This window comes from Pelecanus crispus, chromosome 4 (assembly GCF_030463565.1).
Source record: "Pelecanus crispus isolate bPelCri1 chromosome 4, bPelCri1.pri, whole genome shotgun sequence".
NCBI classification, from domain to species: Eukaryota; Metazoa; Chordata; class Aves; order Pelecaniformes; family Pelecanidae; genus Pelecanus; species Pelecanus crispus.
In genome coordinates, this window is record NC_134646.1 from 67,957,713 (window position 1) to 67,978,152 (window position 20,440).

At 37.3% G+C, this 20,440-nt stretch overlaps 1 protein-coding gene across 1 annotated transcript in view; it reads left to right on the forward strand.

Moving 5' to 3' along the window:
• The first annotated feature begins 16,874 nt into the window (after positions 1-16,874).
• The window catches only part of KCNIP4 (potassium voltage-gated channel interacting protein 4), a 357,626-nt gene continuing 354,060 nt past the window's right edge, over positions 16,875-20,440 (forward strand). The window contains exon 1 of the mRNA XM_075708933.1: positions 16,875-16,962. Within this exon, the coding sequence (XP_075565048.1) occupies positions 16,875-16,962 (88 nt within the window). The remainder of the gene's footprint in view (positions 16,963-20,440) is intronic.

Genomic DNA, 20,440 nt, shown 5'->3' on the forward strand with positions numbered 1-20,440 from the left:
AATAAAATAATTGTGCTAGATAAGAGAAATCAAAGCCTTCTTATTGCATGACAGTACCTAGAACACTTGCAGATTTATGACTGCAAAACTAAAAAAATGCTGTTTATCAAAATAAAAGCACAATACACTTTGTAAAAACTGAGGACACTTCAGCAATTCCTTAAATTTAAATCTTAGCAAAGCAAATATTATCTAAATAAAATTAGTGAGAACTGACCTTTCTTTGGAGGCAGTGTAATTTTGATGTTGTTGCTAAATAAAGGATATCATATTAAGAAGACTTACGATATTTAATGCTGTTTTAATTAGATGACATCAAAGTCTGGGTTGATTGAAAAATAGTGTTGCCTTCTGAGCTGTAGTAAAGACCACTGTGAGTAATCACTCACTAGAGGTTTTTGACAAAGGCTTTTATAACATAATATTTTTTCAATTTTAATTTGTTTTAATAAGGTAATTCTGTATTTGGGGGACAACTGATTGTACCTATCTCTGAATGTGTGAAGCTATAACAATTTCCCTAGAAATGCTATTGCTGGAAACAGTGTTGTTAGGATTGGCATTAAAATGTCAGTGCACCAACTGTTCAGAAAGCTGCTGAGTTTCATGATACAAATATTGCAATCTTCCAAGTCAATTAAACAAGCCAAATATGCCCTCTTCATCCCCATTGGCTTCTAAGCTTCACCAGGAATAGTTAGATAAATGTGACTCCCATTTTAGTAATTCATGTATTTATCTTGTTACTCTCTAGGATACACTCCATCAAAGCTTTCAAAATGAGTGCTTTGTATTCAACTCTTAAACTATTTTATATATATAACTACAAGTGCACAGAAACATTTGCTTGACTTCCCCTCCATCTCCAAAAAAAGCTGAACATTTGAAATTTCCTATTGTTTTCAAATGAGGAGGTATGTGCATATACGCACAGATGGTGTTTTTAGGAGCCTGATTTTTCTGCCCAAACTTCTAACGAGTGCATTCTTGCACAGAAAGTACTTCTAGTTTTTTCTGCAATTATTTTTTTGGGAAAAAAAGTGAAGTATGGTATTGCTAACAATGGGAAGATTGGGCTCTGTTTTTTAAATAAGGGTAATTTCCCTGTTCTTTCTTGAAAACATAACCTGTCCCTTTAGTACTTAATGTTCACTTGCCTGGCACCAACAGGTGTTGCAAACACCTCGGAGCTCCAATGCCAGTCTATCAGTGGTATGGGGATTTCAATAAACTTTTGTAACAGGAATCGGAGTGAATGAAGTAGAAGTTTTTGACGCTATCATCAGATAATCCATCTGGTTTCTGAGGCTTGGGAGTTTGCATGCAACTGTGCAATCCCCTCTAAATAAAAACTTTAGATGCTGCCCTGACTTCCAGGGTATGAACCCTTGATTGAATTTAGCATCTTAGAGGGCAGTTTTACTCTGGAGGTATATGCTAGTGAAACCATGAATGACACCACTTATAAACCCTCTCAATCGGTTCTGAGGCTTTTGTGACATTACTTAATATCTTTGCTTCGCAAAATTGTTAGTCACGGGTTTACATAGGACAGCACTGGATTTCAGCAGAACAAAACCAAGCTCTTTAACTTTTAACTCTTTTTTTTTTTTTAATTTTTAGTTGCCTTCAATTTAATTGATTTGTGAATTAATTTCCTCCCACTTAAATTGCAGTAATATCCTAAGCTTTTTATGTGTTCTCTAGGTGTACTTTGCTATCAAACTTTGAAACACTAAACAGGTAAGAGAATATAATTTGTGCACTGATATCTTTTTTTTTTTAACCCAAGTTTTTAATACATTTTAGGCGTTGCTTTTTGTCTTGTTAGGAGTTAACCTATAAATAGTTGCAAATGCAAATGTTCACTCTCTGTTTTTGCTTGACTTCTCATTCCAGTGGTTTTCTTTGAAGCAGCTCTCATAAATATTCTTTAATAGATGAAAATATCCTTGAAGAGCAAATGAATTCCTAAAGTGTTGTAAATGTCAAAGGAAGGATGGAGGTAAAAATTATATTTGAATTTCATATTTCTACCAGAAAATTCCCCAGAGGGAAAGAAGCTTGCAAAGGGCACTGATAATGCATAGATGCCCATGCTGATTCAAGAACTGATCTTTAAGATCCGATGCATGTTGATGTTTGTGGAAGGTTATATCTGATTTGAGTTACTTAGTTTCTCCTTGTACTAATGAATTTCTGTATGGCTGTGAAGGAACTGAAACTCCATTTCCCTGTAAGCTTCCTTTTCCAGCCTTGGCTTGAGTCTCTAATCCCAAACTCAGTTTTGCATGAGTGTGGTTTTTTGATCATTCTCTGTTTCAGTGAAGCCTGTAGGCAGACATACCCTTCTGCTTCCTCCATCCATATGCTTAAGGGATCTACACAGATGTTGTAGATAGATACAGGAATATATAAGGAGAGTAATCTGTTAATTGTGCCCATGTTCTTAAGTATAGGACGTTGCTCTAGCTACCTGACAAATTGTGTGTGTTCTTTAGTGTTTTATACAAATTGATCAAAGCAGATTATCAAATTACCAATGTATTTTTGGTCACTATCAAAAAACCCCAAAACAAACCTTTGCAGGTATCAAAGAGTAATAGACTGCATCTTGATACTTCTTATTTGCAGAGAAAATGTTCTGGAAAGGCTTTGAATATTGCTTGGGGAGAGGCAGTGAAAGGTTAGATGGTGAGAACTGAAAACTAGTGAGGCTCAATATGCTGGAGAGAGGGCAAAGAAGCTGAGGAAAGGCTGTGCAATGCTGAAGAAAGGCTAGAGTACTGGATTAAATTGGTGATAAATAGAAATCTGGGTGAGTAGACAGGATGAATCAGATTGCCAGATGTCTCTTACTGTAAGTTTCTTTTGTGTTGTATTACAGAGGTAGACAGGAGTATCAAACTTAGGTGGAATGATGAGTAACAATTCAACGTGTAGCTAAAAACATACAGAAATTGTAGAGGGGATTTTTATATCAGAATATGGTACTTTGTGAAATGTTTCTCAAGAACCTGTTGATACTGTTTTTTACATGTTGTGACCAAAAAAAGAATACTTTGATAGATTATCATTATAAAAGTGTTTCACATCCCATGGCAGCTCTGGGGAACAGTAAAATCAAGGACAGGTAGCAAGTCCCTGAGGCTTTACCAAATGGGAATTTTCCCTTCAGTTGTTAAATGTTTCACTTTAATTTGGAATTAGCTGCATAGTTTAATACTTAGAATGACTCTTGAGGCATAATTTCGTGGCTTTATATACTTCCCCTAAAATATGGGAATATTTGCACTGAGACACACAAACATAAAAGAATAAGGCTGAATACTGAAGGTATCTGTTGTTCTCAGTAGGAATAGGATGATCTGCTTGAGCTAATATAAATTGTGAACTATGACAGATTCACGTAAAAGAAATCTGAAATGGGATTCTAATTTAAAATGCTCAGGAAACAAATTCTTGGACCTGCAATGTTAAACTGATTGTTGCATGAATATTTCTCTCTTTTCTTCTCTCTACATGAGCTGTTTCTTGTAACATTGTGTTCAGAGACTTGGCTTAGGAGTCTGTGTCCAATATGTCTTCACTTGTCATCTTATGCGTACTCCTTGGTTTCCTCCCTTGTGTTTGTCACAGGCTGAAATGTAATTTCCCAAAGCTTACACATCAGCATTCTTGCTTAGTTTTCAGGTTCTCCTCAATTTTCGAAATAATGTATAAGATTTGCTAGGCTACCATATGCTTCAATAAAATTGTACTTATTTCCTTTTAGAAAAATGAAACTAAAGTAGAAATGCTTTGAACAGCGTGTCTTTCCTTCTCAGCAGGCTAGACTGAATAACATAAAGCACAATAAGATACAAGATGAAGCCATTCCTTTCAAAGCAATCCTCTCTGTCTTGCCTTGTTTTATGGACTTCTTACTCTCCTCTATACCCAATTTTAAATGCTAAAACTAGTATAGATGAAGTGAGCACTTCTGCATCTCCATGGCTGTTTCCCAAGACTTGCCATTTCATTTCTCTGTTGGTCACAGTCTTGTAATCATCGCTGAGTTTTCTGTTGGTTGTTGTGTGTGTCTTCCCTCTCCCCCTGCTTTGGCATCCAGAAAGGTAAAATTAAAAATTTGCAGTAATTTTTATGTATCTTTTTTTTATGCAATTTCAGTAAGTGAAGTTTGCCCTGAACTTCAGTTCTGTTCTTCTGAAAATGGCATAATCTCTTGCATAACACACTTAGGAAGTAATTCTGGGGTCACTCATGAGACTTCGTCAATTAAAATACTCTGCTCTGGTAGCTTGTGACCATACTGTCATGTAGTGGGAAACACTACCTTCTCTCTTACAGAGCCCTCCATGCCCTTAATGTGCAATTTTTCTTCATAGAAACCCTCTTAAAAAGAAAAGGGTGGGAGGAGGGAGAGAAGCTGATGCGATTGTCTCGTATAGCAAAATACAGGTTCGTATCATGGATAAAGTACTCCTTGTTTGCTGCAGATCTCAGTGCTTTCAGTTCTGGCCACAGGTTTTTAGTCATCTCACTTCAGCAGTACTCATATTGCATCTTTTTAATGTTGTTATAATTTTAAAACATGGGAAGCTATTTAAACCCCAGAATGGAAGGAAAATCCAGCTATTACATATGTTAAAGAAAAAAATACGCATTTTAGTTTTACAGACTTGATAGGCCTTTCAAATTGCAAGAGTGACCATAAAAATTTGCCTTGTCAAGTGTCCTGGTTACGGCTGGGACAGAGTTAATTTTCTTCCTAGTAGCTGGCACAGTGCTGTGTTTTGGATTTAGTATGAGAATAATGCTGATAACACACTGATGTTTTAGTTGTTGCTGGGTACTGCTTATGCTAGTCAAGGACTTTTCAGCTTCCCATGCTCTGCCAGGTGCACAAGAAACTGGGAGGGGGCACAGCCAGAATAGTTGATCCAAACTGCCCAAAGGGCTATTCCATACCATATGATGTCATGCTCAGTATAGAAACTGGGGGGGGTTGGTCTGGGTATCGGTCAGTGGGTGGTGAGCAATTGCATTGTGCATCACTTGCTTTGTTTATTATTATTATATTGTTATTATTGCTACTACTATTTTACTTTATTTCAATTATTAAACTGTTGTTATCTCAACCCAGGAGTGTTTCTCACTCTTACTCCTCTGATTCTCTCCCCCATCCCACTGGGGCAGGGGGAGTGAGCAAGCGGCTGCGTGGTGCTGAGTTGCTGGTTGGGGCTAAACCGAGGAATTTTTGGAAAGCAAAAACTTTATAGACAACTTTGGCAACTTTTGTTTTGTCTCTGAGATTCAGCAAAAGTTGTGGGTTTTTTTATGCAAAGGACATCAGCTGTAGCTTTACTGAATTTTTAAAGCATCATCCTGATGTGTGCTTTCTGATAGCCAAGACAGTGTACATATATTTCTGGGCAAATTATTTCAAGGTGTGTTTTTTGACCAGCCTCAGACATAGTCCCAGCCATTTTAAAAATCATATCATATCATATAAATGTGGATTATTCATGCAGTTGTGGGGTTCAGAGGTGTTTATTGTTAGACTTCCCAGATTCTGCACGGTTACAGGAACTAATAATCATGGCCAGGCTTTGACCTTCCTTCCCAGCCTTAAATGCAGATTAGAGCAAGTTTTTCACATACAGAACAAAATAAAACCTCTAGGAAAACACTGAGGCTTCAGTGTTGCTTTCCAAAGGGCCCTTAACTATTTTGTTGGAAAAATGTCTTGGCCTTAATTATTTGATTACTTATACTTCTATTTCCTTACCATTTTTGTTACAACTTCTGTTATCTCTTTTAAATGTAAAATATGTAAATTTCCACCACCAAATCTTTGTGCCATTTAAAATTGCTGATACCCTTCAAACCCAAGGGAAGTGACAGGAGGAATTTTTGCACTTCGTTTAAGCTAACAAAAGAGGATCATTAAAATTTGATCACCTTATTTTTAAATAAAGCACTGCTGGAAAAGGAAAAGCAATTGCTCTTGGCAAACCAGATTTTTTTTTTTTAGTTTAAATATCAGATGGTAATAACTATACAATAGATTATCTAGTAAAGGACCAGATAAAGATGCTTTCTTTAACTCCGTTTTGGAGAAGTAAATGAAGCCTGGACTTGTCCACAGAAGTAAACTAGCTCTGTGTTGCGAGGAGCGGGAATGGTTCTGAAAGTCTGTGTTCTGGAAGAGAAACCAGGACAGGACGTTCACGATGAGGCAGAGGAAGGGCCTAGCCCAACAATTTACCTTAAAGAACTAAGGAGTGATGTAGAAACTGTGTGTTTTCCCCCATTCAGATACCTTAACTGCTTAAGATGTAGGAATGTCTTGTATGATTTAAAGTAAAAATCGGTTTAATTCCTGCAGTCTTTGTTGTCTGTACGTGTGCTATGGTGACCGGCGTGAACGGCAAGTTCAGAGTGGGTGCAGTTCTGGGAAATTGTTTTTATGCTTCTGAGCAAGTTCAGAAATTGGCACTGCCCCTAAACAGTGAAAGTGGTTAGACCATGAGGACACCCTTCTGTAAAAAGCCACTGGAAGGAAAGCAAACTGCAAACAGACTCTCATGGTAAGAGAAGGTGTTATGCATGAAATCTTGCTATGGACAGAAGAGGGAACATGCCATATATCTATACCCGATTCATATGTTTACAGAGCCAAGAGTTTATTTTTAGCTTATTTAAAATATTAATAGTATAAACAGAGTACCAAAAAGTTGTTATTCCAATTGCAGTAATATCAACATGAACTGTTAATATGAGATCTCATAGTGCAACAGATTCCTGATTAGAGACTGTCGGGATTAATTTCATTTGGGTATCATCCTTCCCTAGAGAGTACTGTAATCTTCCCTGAGACTGTAAGATGTTCTGAAATAAGGTCTTCTCCTATTGGTACTATTCTGATTTATAAATCCTTTTCAAGGCAGAGTGACACATAAACCACTCTTGTGGGTTTTGGTGTGGGTTTTTTTTTTCCCCTCCCCTTGGTTTGTGTCTCAAAAGATGGAATGTTCCTGGGGAAGCCAAAGCAATATATTATTAGAAAAATTAATATTAAAAAGGTGAGGAAAGCCTATGGGTGTTTTCAGATAAATGTTTTACCTTCAGAGAAAATCAACTTGTTAAAACATCTATTACCCATTTATATCCATCTTCTATCTTTCCCTCTTTCATTGAGTGGAAAATAAGAGGTAACCTATTAAAATGTGACCAATCTGAATTATCTCTGAAGACATCATATGAGGGAGTCTGGCTAATGATAATATAAAATAGTGTAGGATAAAATGTTATTACTGAATCAAAAGCAACTTGAAGTTGAAGAGAGTGGAATTACCTAGTTTAATCAAGAGACAAGAATGAAAACTGTATGACATGCCATAAATTCTTTATTGACCAAAACTGGTAGGGCATCTTTGCAATTAAGATGCTTATACCTGACAAGTTACCTGTGTATTGGAAATTGTAGAGGTTTCCTGCCCCCCACCCCCCCCATCTAGTTCCTTGGATGTAAGATAACTCTAATAGAATTTTTTTTTTTTTTTTTTACTGAAGAGCTTATCTCTTCCATTTTTAATACAGTTTCTACAGTAGAGGTAGCTGCCCTATTCTGATGGGGAAAAGTTTGAAGTCATAATTTATGTAATATAAAACATGATTTCTACTTGGTGGCTGAAGTTCTATATCCAGGCACACAGAGATGCTGGTATGAACTAAGAAATTTCTGCAGGGCTTAAATAGAAGTAATATTAATATTCACCCCATATTCACCCCATACTATATAAGGCCTTAAAAGTTTACCAACATTCTTCTAGTGTTTAGGAGTTGTTTTCTTCTAGCAGTATTTCCTCTCCTCACAATGAGAGAAACAAGTAGTGGTATTCCCCTGTATATTTATGTTCCTGAGCATCAGTGCTGATTACTAAATATGTATGTGTGTATTACATAAAAATTATTGTTCTTTGTACTGATCTATAGAGATGGGAGAAATGCTCATTACCAGCCTTGCAGTTAACTTTCTGTTCTAGGCTTCAGGGTTGGAAATTTATTTACAGCCAACTAATGAAATTTTCTTTTGCTTGCCTAGACCATGTACAGGTTATTATTATCACTGACTTGTACCTTTATAAGAGCTGAGTTCATAATAACAACTGCTTTACTTCCTCAGGCTATAGAGTTGGAAAATGTTTTGGATTTATGCTTAAGGCCTTTATTTGATCAGATCTTTTAGACTCTGTTGTCACTAAGAGGCTGCAGTGATTTCATACTTAACTTCTACAGTTTCCTGAGGTCTTAAGCACATGGTCCCAAGTATTTGCCCTGCCATTGAGTGTTCCCAGCTGGGAACCAGAAATTCTGTCTTTCACTAATGCCCCATGGGTCACATGAGAGATTGAATTCCCTGGCTGCTCCATTCCCCTGCTTTTAATCTCCAGGATTTACTTTGATTCTTCCTCCTTCTGTCTCTGGTCCTTGGGGACTGATTTCAAGTAGTATTAGAGGGACAGATGAGGGAGGCTTGCCTGAAGGCACAAGTAGTTGTGGCTATATGTCGTGGTTTAACCCCAGCCAGCAGCTAAGCACCACATAGTTGCTCGCTCACTCCCCCGCCCCAGCAGGATGGGGGGAAGAGAATTGGAAGGGTAAAAGTGAAAAAACTTGTGGATAGAGATAAGGACAGTTTAATAATTGAAATAAAATAATAATAAATTGTAATGAAAAGGAAAATAATAGAGAGAAATAAAACCCAAAAAAGTGATGCAAATGAAAACAATTGTTCACCACCAACCTGCCAATGCCCAGCCAGTCCCCGAGCAGAGGCCCCCCTGCCAAGCTTCCCCCTAATTTTATTGCGAAGTGTGACATCATGTGGTGTGGAATACCCCTTTGGTGAGCTGGGGACAGCTGTCCCAGCTGTATTCCCTCCCAACTTCTTGTGCACCCCCAGCCTACTCGCTGGCAGGGTTTGTGCGAAGTAGAAAAGGCCTTGACTCTCTGTAAGCACTGCTCAGCAATAACGAAAACATCCCTGTATTATGAATGCTGTTTCCAGCACAAATCCAAAATGGAGCCCTATATTAGCTGCTGTGAAGAAAATGAACTCCACCCCAGCCAAAGCCAGCACACCATACTTCTTGGAGAAGTGGTGGTATAAACAGTTGCAAAAGAATGTGTGGTAGGAGGTAGGAAGACAAATGATGATACTGTATAAGGCCATCAAAATCTACCAGCTGTATGTAGTATGCGACTTCAAGACGGTAATGGAGGCTCAGATGTTTCCTTTACAGGGCCAGCAATGCTAAATGGATATGCTGCTCTCTGATTTATGTCCTTGACCACCGTTTCCTATATGAAGTGCACAGTGGATAGCTTCTTCAGGCTTTATCTGTAGCATGAAACCTAGATGAATTTCCAATTGGCTGGAGATGATAAAAAAATAATTTTTGGAATGTGTTTTTAATTTACCTGTAATGAAAATAAGTGTGCCGAGTAGAAAAATTATTATTTAGAGTGGTAGAGTTTTGACCATATATAAACCTTTCTTATTACCCATGAGCAAGGTTCAGCTCAGGTTTATCAGACCGTAGATATGATCAGATCAATTCGAAGTCTATTTAAAATGATTTTGCCACTTGTCAGAGTTAAAATTTGCATGCTTTGGGACAGAAAATCACCTGTATTATGTGGGAGGAAGATGTATGGGCCAGTATTTTCAAGAACTGTTGCAATTGTAATCTGGGGTAGACAAGTAACTGCTCGTGTTCCCCAAAGGGCTTTACTGAAGGATCCCACAGGAATACTGGCAGACTGTTTTTCTTCTCGATATCTGCAGGACCCTGCTAGGAGGGAAAAGACAGATACCACAGGTCCAGCAGTGTGGTAATTTAACTTGCTCTCAACACTGGTACTTCATATGAAATAATTAGCACAATCAAATTTTGGATGAAGGACAGCTGTTTCAAAATTACTTCAACCAAGATGTAGGCTTTGAAGAACTCTTTGGGCTGTAGCATCTGGCTTCTATCTTTCTTCTCCCTGATGTAGTAGCTGCAGCCTATTCACCCAAATGCATTGCAATTCATGCCATATTAAGGGTGTGAAGACTTAAGGATTTGACCTTTTAAATCTTAATTTTCAGTTCAGTCAGGACATCAAGCCACATCTGCAACCTCTGCAGCATCCACAATTATTTTGGACTAGCAAAACATGCCAGGGGAAAGAAAGTTCCTGAAAACTGTAGGGAAGCCCTTGACTGAGAAGAAGAAATGTAAGTTTGGACCATTTATGGGAAATCCTAGGGGCAAAAAGGTTCTCACAGATGAGTGAATAAATTATGGAAGCTATGAAATCAAACTTTTTTAAAAACTATATGCATATTTTATATAAATATATATACATACAGATGTGTCACTACATATATATGTAGTGAAAGCATATTTCTCATGAATTTTTTTTACTGACTGGCCCAAGTTCTACATATGCATTTATTATGCTTACAGAATTCTTATAGCTGACTTGGTGCAGTGACTATTCCACTGTCTTAAGAATGCTGCATACCTGGTATACATAAATAAATATGTTTGCACCCAATTTCTGATATATTTTTCTTCTTTAACAGGTTAATGTAGCTGTTGGGGTCAAAATGCAAGCCTTTCAGTATTCTTAATGTGTATGGACATGACATGGATATGCTTTAGTTACATCAGATCTTGAAAGATCTATGGAACCTGTATGCTATTGAGGCTATGGTTTCTATCGCAGGGAAGTTGAGTCCTTCTGATTTTTTCAGTTCAGCTTCCTCTTCCATTAAATACAAATGTAAATATGTACAGAATCTAGTACAACTAAAATGAATTATAAGAAGTCCAGATATTCTTTTGGCAGAGGAGAGAGATTTGGAATTAATAAATTCTTTTGTCTCGGAGGCAAAATGCAAATTTCTTATAAATGGGGTATGTGAAACTCAGATAGGAGTCCAAAGCCACAAAAAAAAAAAAATTATCTCACATACTTGTAGATAGTATTATGCCTCAATCGTTTTTTGATTTATTTGACAATACTCAGTGTTGGTTTGGTTTTTTAAGTCAGAAGAGATGAACATACATATAAAACAGGATTTGTATAATAAGGAACAAAAGATTTTAGTGTTCTGCAGAAAGATTATTGATAACACTGCCCATACAGGTTTTATAGTTAGTGTTGCATACAGATATTCAATTTATATTGAATGTTAAAAGATAGTACTCTAGCTTCTGCAGTGAGAATTTTACAGTGCATGCACAGTACTTAATGTGCAACATGAAAACTGCATTATGTCATTTTATGTTTCAGCAGGTAGGTCCCAGTCTTGTTTATTCTCCAGCACAAACCGCAGGCTGGCTGTGGAAGGTCAGGCTGGGAAGTTGCTCGTGTTTGACACTGCAACATTCTGGAGTGATGAATATTTAATTAGGCAAGTGAGGACCGTGTGGGAGGTTGAGGCAGCTGTAGCTCCTAGTTGACTGTCTGCAGTATCATCTTAGAGTGTTGTGTGAAAAGGAATCCTTGGGGTAAGCTTCAAGGACACTGAGTAGGTAAAAAAAGGCATTCTGACAGAGCAGCTAGTTACAGGGAAGTTAGAAATGAGAGACAAATGTTTAACTCTTTTTGTTACACTGGTCAAAGGTTTTACCTTCTGGTGGGCTAAGCCACCATGTTTTACTGAGCTCCATAAATGTAATAGAAAATTAAGTTTGAACCTGTAGAGTCTGGAACTATAACAGTGATGAAAGTAATTTATTTTATGCAAGTATTGGCTATTAGAATGGAGCACATGTATAATTTGTTGATCTTATGCAAACAGCATGAGGCAGCAGTCATTTTTCTGTAGTCCTATTTTAAGCACAGCAATAGAGCTGTTTGATTTTGAGGATATTATTCTTAGCAAGCTTTCAGGAGAAGTTAAAAACTATAGACAAAAGCAGGAAGACTGTATTAATTTTCAGTGGTGTAGGCCAGGATAAAGATTACTTTGTGTTCCACACTAAGAAACATTGCATGCAGTTTGGATAAGTAATGATTGGGCTGCTAGAAACTTTTTAATTGTTCTATGAAGGGTTTAAAAAAAATTAAAAAAAAAAAAGGTCTGTCTTCATAACCAGGGACCCTTGTAGTCCTGGGCTCTGTGGAAGTTACTATTCCCACACAAGATGGAATAAGATTATGTCTGCATCCCACGTGGACATCCATTTTAATGTGGAGTGGATGAAGCAGAAATAGTTTTGTGTTCCTTGTTGTTGCTATAATATTCAGGAGAGACAGCAGTGAGCAATAACCATTTTAAACTAAGTAAATTTAGCTAGCATGCTACTACTAATCAGTTAGGAAGGGAACATATATCTGCATCGCTGCTTCCCCAGCTCACATTCTAGCATATAACCATCTCTGGTTTGTTGTTAATAGCCAAGACTAAATTTGGGCAAATGAGGTGTATGAGAATTTTTGTTGCTATTCACTGGCTGTGGTTAAAAGTGGTGGCTGATATTTTCATAGACATGGTGAATAATTTGGAATTAGTTCTGCAGTTTCCAGTGAATTCTATGATGAAGGACTCTAATCCTGCTGCATCACTTCAGAATAATGGTGGCCATCTTTGGACACCTTGATACCCAATACCGTAGAGTCAAGAAGTAAAAGTCCAGAGAAGAGCTATTAACATAAATACATTTGGGATTGTGATTTAGGAGGACTCTTACTTTTATGACAGACAAGGAGCAACTAAAAGGAGATCTGATGATGGTCATCTACTTGTAGCAGCTGTTTATTATGCTGATCATAAACATCTCGCTGTTACCTTGTGTTCACCCATCTGTTTGTTTCCACCCATCTGTTATTTCTTGCCATGTGCTTAGGTTGTAAATATTATCTCTGTCCTTTTGAAATAAGGAGGTTAGAAATGCTCTGATAAAAATGTTCCGTTGTGGAATTTGGCATTTGCATTAAGAACAAAAGCCCTCACAAGCCTCTGGAGTCAACAGCAAGGAAACTGTACACAGGTTTTCAGTGCTCCTGGTTAACTTCCTGCAGTCACCCTTTCTGATGAGGTTGAAGCATCTAATTGAGTTGATTTTCTTATTGTTATAAGATTTCAATTTTGCTCCTAGTCAATAGCACAGGCTAGTTCAGGAGGAGATTTTGCTCTTTGAAGTTGGAAGAATGTTTAAATAACATGTGCAAATGAAAGAAGTATACAAGGCAAATCATCTCTAAGAAGCCAATGAACGTGTGCCCTGTATATGTCACTTCAGCTTGCACTGTTGCTTGTTTGTTACCAGACTGGCAAATTTATATCTGGCATGCACTGTAATCCTTATTGCAGGGGTTTCTTCTTCGCATCAGATATCTGTGATAGGTTTTTTTCTCATTTAACTATTATACCGTGCTTTTTGCAAGTTGAGTCTTTGACATTGTTACTTACTATCATGATAGCTAAGTTTAGTTTCTCTTTGAGTACTTTAAGAAATGGTTTTGCTTTATTTTGTTATTAAATATTATTGTATTTAGTAACTCTCTCAAAAAGAAACTATAGTGCGTGCTAATTCAGCATTATTTATTTTATGCAAGGCCATCACGATGTTCAGTTCTGAGACATGCTGTGCATTTGGGGTTATGATTTTTTTTAATTAATATTAGACTAGATTGTCCCAGCAACCTATGTAGTCTAAAAATCAGTTTTTTCCCTTACTTGTTTTAAAATGTGTTTTCATATTGCTGTTAATTTATTTCTGCTTTGGTTTTGATTGTTTTGTTTTATAGTGAATTATTATTCCTACACAGGAACAGGAAAAGAAATACTGATTATGTATCTGCTAATAGTGACCATCTCTGAACTACAAGACTTGTGTAGTTTTGTCTTTTGTAGCATGGGACTAAAGCTGCATCACTGAATACCCCCCCTTTGATTATGGTTAGGGCGCACTTCAGTTGCCAACACGTGTGCCTGGGGCATAGACCAGTGATGCTGAGAGCCTAACTGAAGTTCTAAATATGCATGTGGAATTGCATCTATGGGTTGAATAGAATTGAATTACATAAACTGATGTTTTTGTGCATTTTTTTCTTGCTGTGGTGACAAAGAGTTCTTAAGATTTTTTTCTTGTAGCTTTGTTTAGAAGTCTCAAAGACAGAAAATATTGTATTATTATCAATTAATTTGCCTTTACAGCTCTACAGTAGGCTTTGTACATTCAGGGAAACTTTTCCATTTTGCATTTAAACTGGACTGTTGTTGTGGACAGACTTTTTTTTTTTTAAAAAAAGCCTTATGTTTTCTCTCCAGTCATTTCATGCATTCCAAGTACTACAAAACAAAATAATTTGTGTTTTATATTGTTCTGGGAGCCTGTCAGCTGGACTGGGTAAACCAATTTGAAAATACAGGAGTTTACAAACAATGTTTACTTTTTCCTTCCATTTACTTTTCCTAATGTCTGAAAAATCCTTTTGCTTTGTGTGTGTGTGTGTTTTATTCCTTCTCCATTGTACTTAAATAGTGGCTTTTAAACCCTGATTTCTAAGTACCCAATTCCAAAGTCAGAACTTACAGGAATTGATCTATATCCCTCTAATGTTGATAGGAATTTTGTGGTGGTTTTTTTTAAATAGTTTTTAGTTCAGGTCTGTAGATTATGAATTATTAGGGGTGGACATAGCTTATAGATATTAAAAAATATTTATATACTTCAGTGCAAAGAGACTGTTTCTGACTGAGGACTTCGTGTGTCCCATCAATTAAAAGTGTATCACTGAGATATAGAAGTTGATATTCTTCAACTGTCCTTCATATTGTTTCACTATAATATATTTGTCAACAAAACCACAGTGGTTTTATTACAGTTTTTCATTCTAATTTTCCTCTCCACTTTTCTCTGATCTGCTCTTTTCATTTGGGGTAAGCAACTTTAGTCCAAAGATTAGTCTGCTGAGCAAAGAAATACTGGGAGTTAGATTTGGATCCATTTCTCTCCAAATAATGCATTGTTTGTTAAAAGCCTCTTAGTGAAACTGGTCAGAAACCTTTCATGAACTCTTTCTTAGGTAGCAATTACTGTTATTGCTGTGTTGAAATGTAAAAGGTTGAGGAAAAAGTGTCAGAATTGATGCAGCTTTGTTTTAGGGGAGAAAAGAACCAACAACAAAGCATGCATCACCAACACTATGTTTATGTAAGGCTTTAGAAAACCAATATTTAAGTTCTTCATTTTGAAGCAAGACTGCTAGTGAAATTTGTATAAAGCAATTAAAAATGTCAAAGGATTAAGAAGGTCAAGGACTCTAGGCGAGAACCATTTGTGTTGGCCTCTTCTGTCCTCTTCTAAAGAAGAGATACATGCTTCTGTCTTCAGTATCTCTTTATGTCTACCAGCTGTTTAAGGAACTTCCTTTTCAGAGACAAGAGGAATTTAGAAACTTGTAAGGCACGCTGCAATCTCTAATGCCTCAGAATTTGATGATTTTATTGTTGTTGTTTTTGTCAAACTCTTCTTGGCAAATTTTTTTCTGAAAAGACACAGAAAATAGTTACCGCTTAAGATGAGCGGCTGTAGGAAATGGTGTAAACCTGAAATATTGAAATTTGCCCAGTTCCTTCGCAGGCTAAACCCTCTGCTTGCTAAACCAGGGGCTTCTGGGAGCAACTTCATTTTGGTTCTTTCCATTAACTGTGTAGCCTCACTGGAAGCATAAGACGGCATGCTTGTGTTTTTAGATAGCAGACACAGAAACTATGTCTTCTAACTGCAACTTTGGTAGTGCTTTGATGTATTGTGTCTATAATGCATTTATCTCCGCTCAGTGCGTAATATAAAGAATAGCTTCAAGATGTGCATTTGTGTGTGTTATAGTTTTTTAAAGGCATTCGCCAAAATGTTTTATGGTCGATGCTGTCATTGAAATTAGATCAGACAGTGATTTTCTTCTGTTAAGCTTTTCCTTAATGGGTTCTTTGTCTTCTTTTAACTGTATTAGGCATTACCTATTGCATCAGCATCTAATGCAATAGAGTTGTTCTCCGTGTTTACGTAGTACAGGGAAGCACTCCATGGGAAATGAAAACATACTCTTTGGGTCCTTTGGCCATGGACAAAGACTTCAGCAGATCATTTTTATTAATAGGAAACACTTGTCACGCAAGATGGGAAATAATGAATTTATAAGGGAGTAGTGAAGGAAACACTTCTCGCGCAAGATGGGAAATAATGAATTTATAAGGGAGTAGTGAAGGAAACACTTGTCACGCAAGATGGGAAATAATGAATTTATAAGGGTGTAGTAAAGGAATGCATGTAGCTTCCTAAAGAGACATTCTCGGAGAGATCCTAACGACAAAGCGTGCGCTGTGCCCGAGCCAGCTTCCCATCTGTCCCAGGTCAGCGAGCTGGAGAGCAGGGGGAGCTCCCTGCGCAGAGGTAGCGCCTGGGGTCCCGTTGCTTTATTCCTTCTGTACGGTTGTGCAGCGGCGCTGATTCACAGAGGAGGAGGACAGAGCCGGAGCCCCCGTGCGTGTGCTTGGCTGCAGGTGGCTGCGTGCTTGCGCCGAGCATCCTCCGGCGCGGTCACCGGCACAGCCACCGGCGCAGCCGGAGGCTGCGCCGGTGGCTGCGCCGGTGGCTGCGCCGCGCAGCGGCTGCGCCCGCGCCGCCTCCGGGCTTCCTTTAGCAGACACCAGTAAATCGGAGGGAGTTTGCTTGGCTGTGAGGAGGCGAGGAGTTGCGAGGCTGTAAACTTGCCCCGGGAAGTTTGCTGGCAGAAACCCTTCTCCGTATTGGCACGGTCTTCTGGCTCTTCTCAGAGGAATACCTTATTTGCTTACGATGAGTGGCTGTAGGAAGCGGTGTAAGCGTGAAATACTGAAATTTGCCCAGTACCTTCTCAGGCTAATCACAGGTTCTCTTCACACAGGTAATGACTGTTTTTCTTTGTAGTCGAGCCGTGCAGCATGATAACAAGAAAACTGCCGAAGGTTAACGTAGTGATGGCGTTGTTTTGTATTATAATTCCTTTCATCTTGTAAATAATAAAAAAATCTGTGAACTGTTTTCTGGCTGAGCATAATGAAAACAGAATATATAGCCTTTTGTTACAGTGTTTAGACAGCTTAACATTCTCTAAGCATTTACACACCTGAATCCAAATCGGAATGTGAGTGTACGTGCTTTCACCTGGCCACCTGTGTACATTAAAGGTAATGCAGAGTAATCGCACGATGGTCATAAAGGATAAATCTCATGCTTTGTATTTTCACTGATTCATGAACTGATTTGACAAGCAGACTACATTCTTTTTCACAGGCTTGTTTTTGCTTATCTTAAGATATAAATCAACTGCAAACTGTCAATGTGATGTTATAGTACCTTGCTGCAAACTTTAAATAACACTTGTGCTTTTTGCCCTTAAAGGATTTGAAACATAAATGGCTGCCAACTTTACAGGAAAAAAAATTACCTAAATAACTTTGGACAAACTGTATAGTACCAGATAAGGTTTCTAAGCTAGACTACTGAACAAACAGTATAGTTTTCTTCTTAGCACTTTGGAAAATATACTTTTCTCACAATTCAGCACTTTCTATGGCTATTCCCAACAGCTGACTAATATGATAATTTACATGATGTCATTTTCTATTGATAAAATATAATTGTGCTTCTTTCTAGACTTCCCCCCCCCCCCCCCCCCCCTTTGGAAAAATCATCAAGCAGAGATGCAAGTCCAGCATCAGCAGATAATAACCAGTTGTGCTAACATGATTATTGAGAGTTAAAAGCCATTCATTTTACTACAAGTATTTTGAAAGTTTCTGCTGATGTGGGTTTTTTGGGTGGGTGAGTGGGTTGGCTGGTTTGTTTGTTTCAGTTTAGGCACTGATGAAAAGATTTGAAAGCAAGTTGACTCTTCAGTAATAATTTACTGATGCATACAGTTCATCAGTTTGGGGGTTATAGTGCTATAAAGATCATGGCATAAACATTGGCAACCAGTATTTTATAGGATGCTTGTAACTTGTGGAAATCCGATACAGCTTTTTAGTAACTTTGAGTGTATGGTAACATAGAATTTCCCTGCCTCTATTTTCTGACTATTCCCAGTCTATTATGGTTTCTCTTTTGTCAATTGTATCAATTCAGATTTCTCTGAAATGCTGGCTTCTTGCTCCTGTGGGTTGCTATGGAAATTAAGTAATATACAATGCAAGAAGAGAGCTATGTTAGAAATTAACACCAATACTCCTTTTTCACAAAGTCATCCAAGCTTTTCCTTTCCTATCTGTCAAATGATGCACACTACGTTGTTTTTCAGATGGTCGTTTGTATTGCAAGATTTCTAAGCTCACAATTCAAAACTGTTTTCAAGCATTGTTGTGGATACTGATTCTTATGTTACTACTAAAAGAAGTTCTTTCATTTATATTTAAGAAGCACATTTTTAATGCTAGTTTACTGGAAAGCCAAATAGAGTGGTATGAAACATGTTTCTTTAAAGGAAACAAGCAAGAAAAAAAACCCCCACTCTTAGGAACTCTTAAGAACTGAGTCACTTCCTAAGAAATTTTCAGTTCATTTTTAGTACAGGCAACAGTCTCTTACTACTATTATTAGGTTAATAGACCTCATCATGTTCAAACGATGTAACAAATAAGATCAATATAGTGTGATAATAACTGAACCGCTAAGAGAGGTAGAGCTCCACTGTTGAGTTCTTGCATAGCCCAGTATATTCATTAACCTCAACTGTTGCAATACCAGTTACTGTTCCCCCTGCAAAATCTAATACGTAATTCATCATTTTGATAATTAATGAAGATGAATGAGGAAGCCTAGTTGAAAGTGTTAGAAAGTTATACTTTAATTTGTGTATTAAAGATATTGTTGTTTCTATTTCGAGCATTCAAAAAAAAAGTAGGATAGCTATCAGAAACAAAAATTTGTGCTTATTTAGCTTTTTACATGCAGGCAATCTGCTCACCCATGTGACCAATTATTTTCAAAATGCAGATGTTTACTAAGGAGCACAATGGTGAATATAATTTAACTTCCTTGTTGATAAAATTTGGCCCCTGGTTTCTTTCAGGTGTTCTTTAATGTTTAAATTATACTTCGATATTAAGTTGGAACTACACATTGTTGAAAGCACATGCACTGAATCTAATTCCTCCTTTCTCTATAGGTAGTCATGTTGAATATACCTTAATCTACATCAATGTAGATTGGTACAAGCTCTGCTGCAGTTGGTGTGATTACAATGACTAGAAAACAGGAGAAAGAGCTAGGAAGGGAGACTGGGTTTACTGGCTATAGGCCCAGCTAAAAAGTCACTGTTGACTACTGGGTTTACTGCTCACATTTCATAACCATTTACATCACTATGGACCTGTTTGTGAATCTCAATATTTAAAATAAAAATTATCTCGTATAGCTGTCTGTCACAGTACATAAACATGGACTTGTGCTTAACATCCCACCCAGCTGTAACCAATATTAATGAAACAACCCCCTTGCTTGAAGGTAAATGCTGCATAAATCCTTACAGTGGGTTTTAAGGGGCAATCTCTGCCTGAAAAAAATCCTTTTTTTTTTTTTTTTTAAAGCATGTTACTATGATTGACAGGAAAATGTAGTGAAATATAATGAAAAGAAATGGTCTTTTAAACAAAGTTTTTTATTTTCCATAACTTCTGCTATATATCAAGTTGATGTGTTTCCACAACTGAAACAGATTCCCTCAAATACTTGAAGACAGCATTTCTCAAATGTCATACCAATTCCTACTCTATTTTCCGCTGCCTCTTGAGGCATGCTGGAAGTGGCCATTCTTTGAAACATTGTCATAAAGAACTTAGCGCTGCCATTGAAGAGAATGTTTCAGTTTTCAGATGGGACATGAATTTGTATATTATAAATAATGAGAATAAATCATGAAGAGATCAAGAAATAGACTGTAAATTATTTTGAAAAGGAGAAAGTTTCAGAGCAATGGCTAGGAAGCTTTTCTTAACTGTCGCAACTGATAGAGTGTGGGGATTAAAGAGATGGTAGAAACAAAACTGTCACTGACGGCAGTGGTAAATTTTCACAAGTATGTCTTTTTCAGGAATGTTTGTATTAAATGCCTGTCATAAAGGAGGCTAGTTTTTCCTGGACAGATTCAAATTCCCAGTTAGCATGTGTGTTTACAAAGAAGGAAGGAAGAGGGAAATAATTCTGGCTGTGGAAATTGTACTCTTTCTCTGACAAACCAAAGTAATTTCACTCTTCTAGGCTTATGTAAATAAAGCTATGGATTGATTTTTATTTTTTTTAATCTATAGATTGATGCCATTGGTGTAAAATAACACTGATCACAGGCTTGAGATTTTTCTTAGTTTAAATATAAATTATGTGAA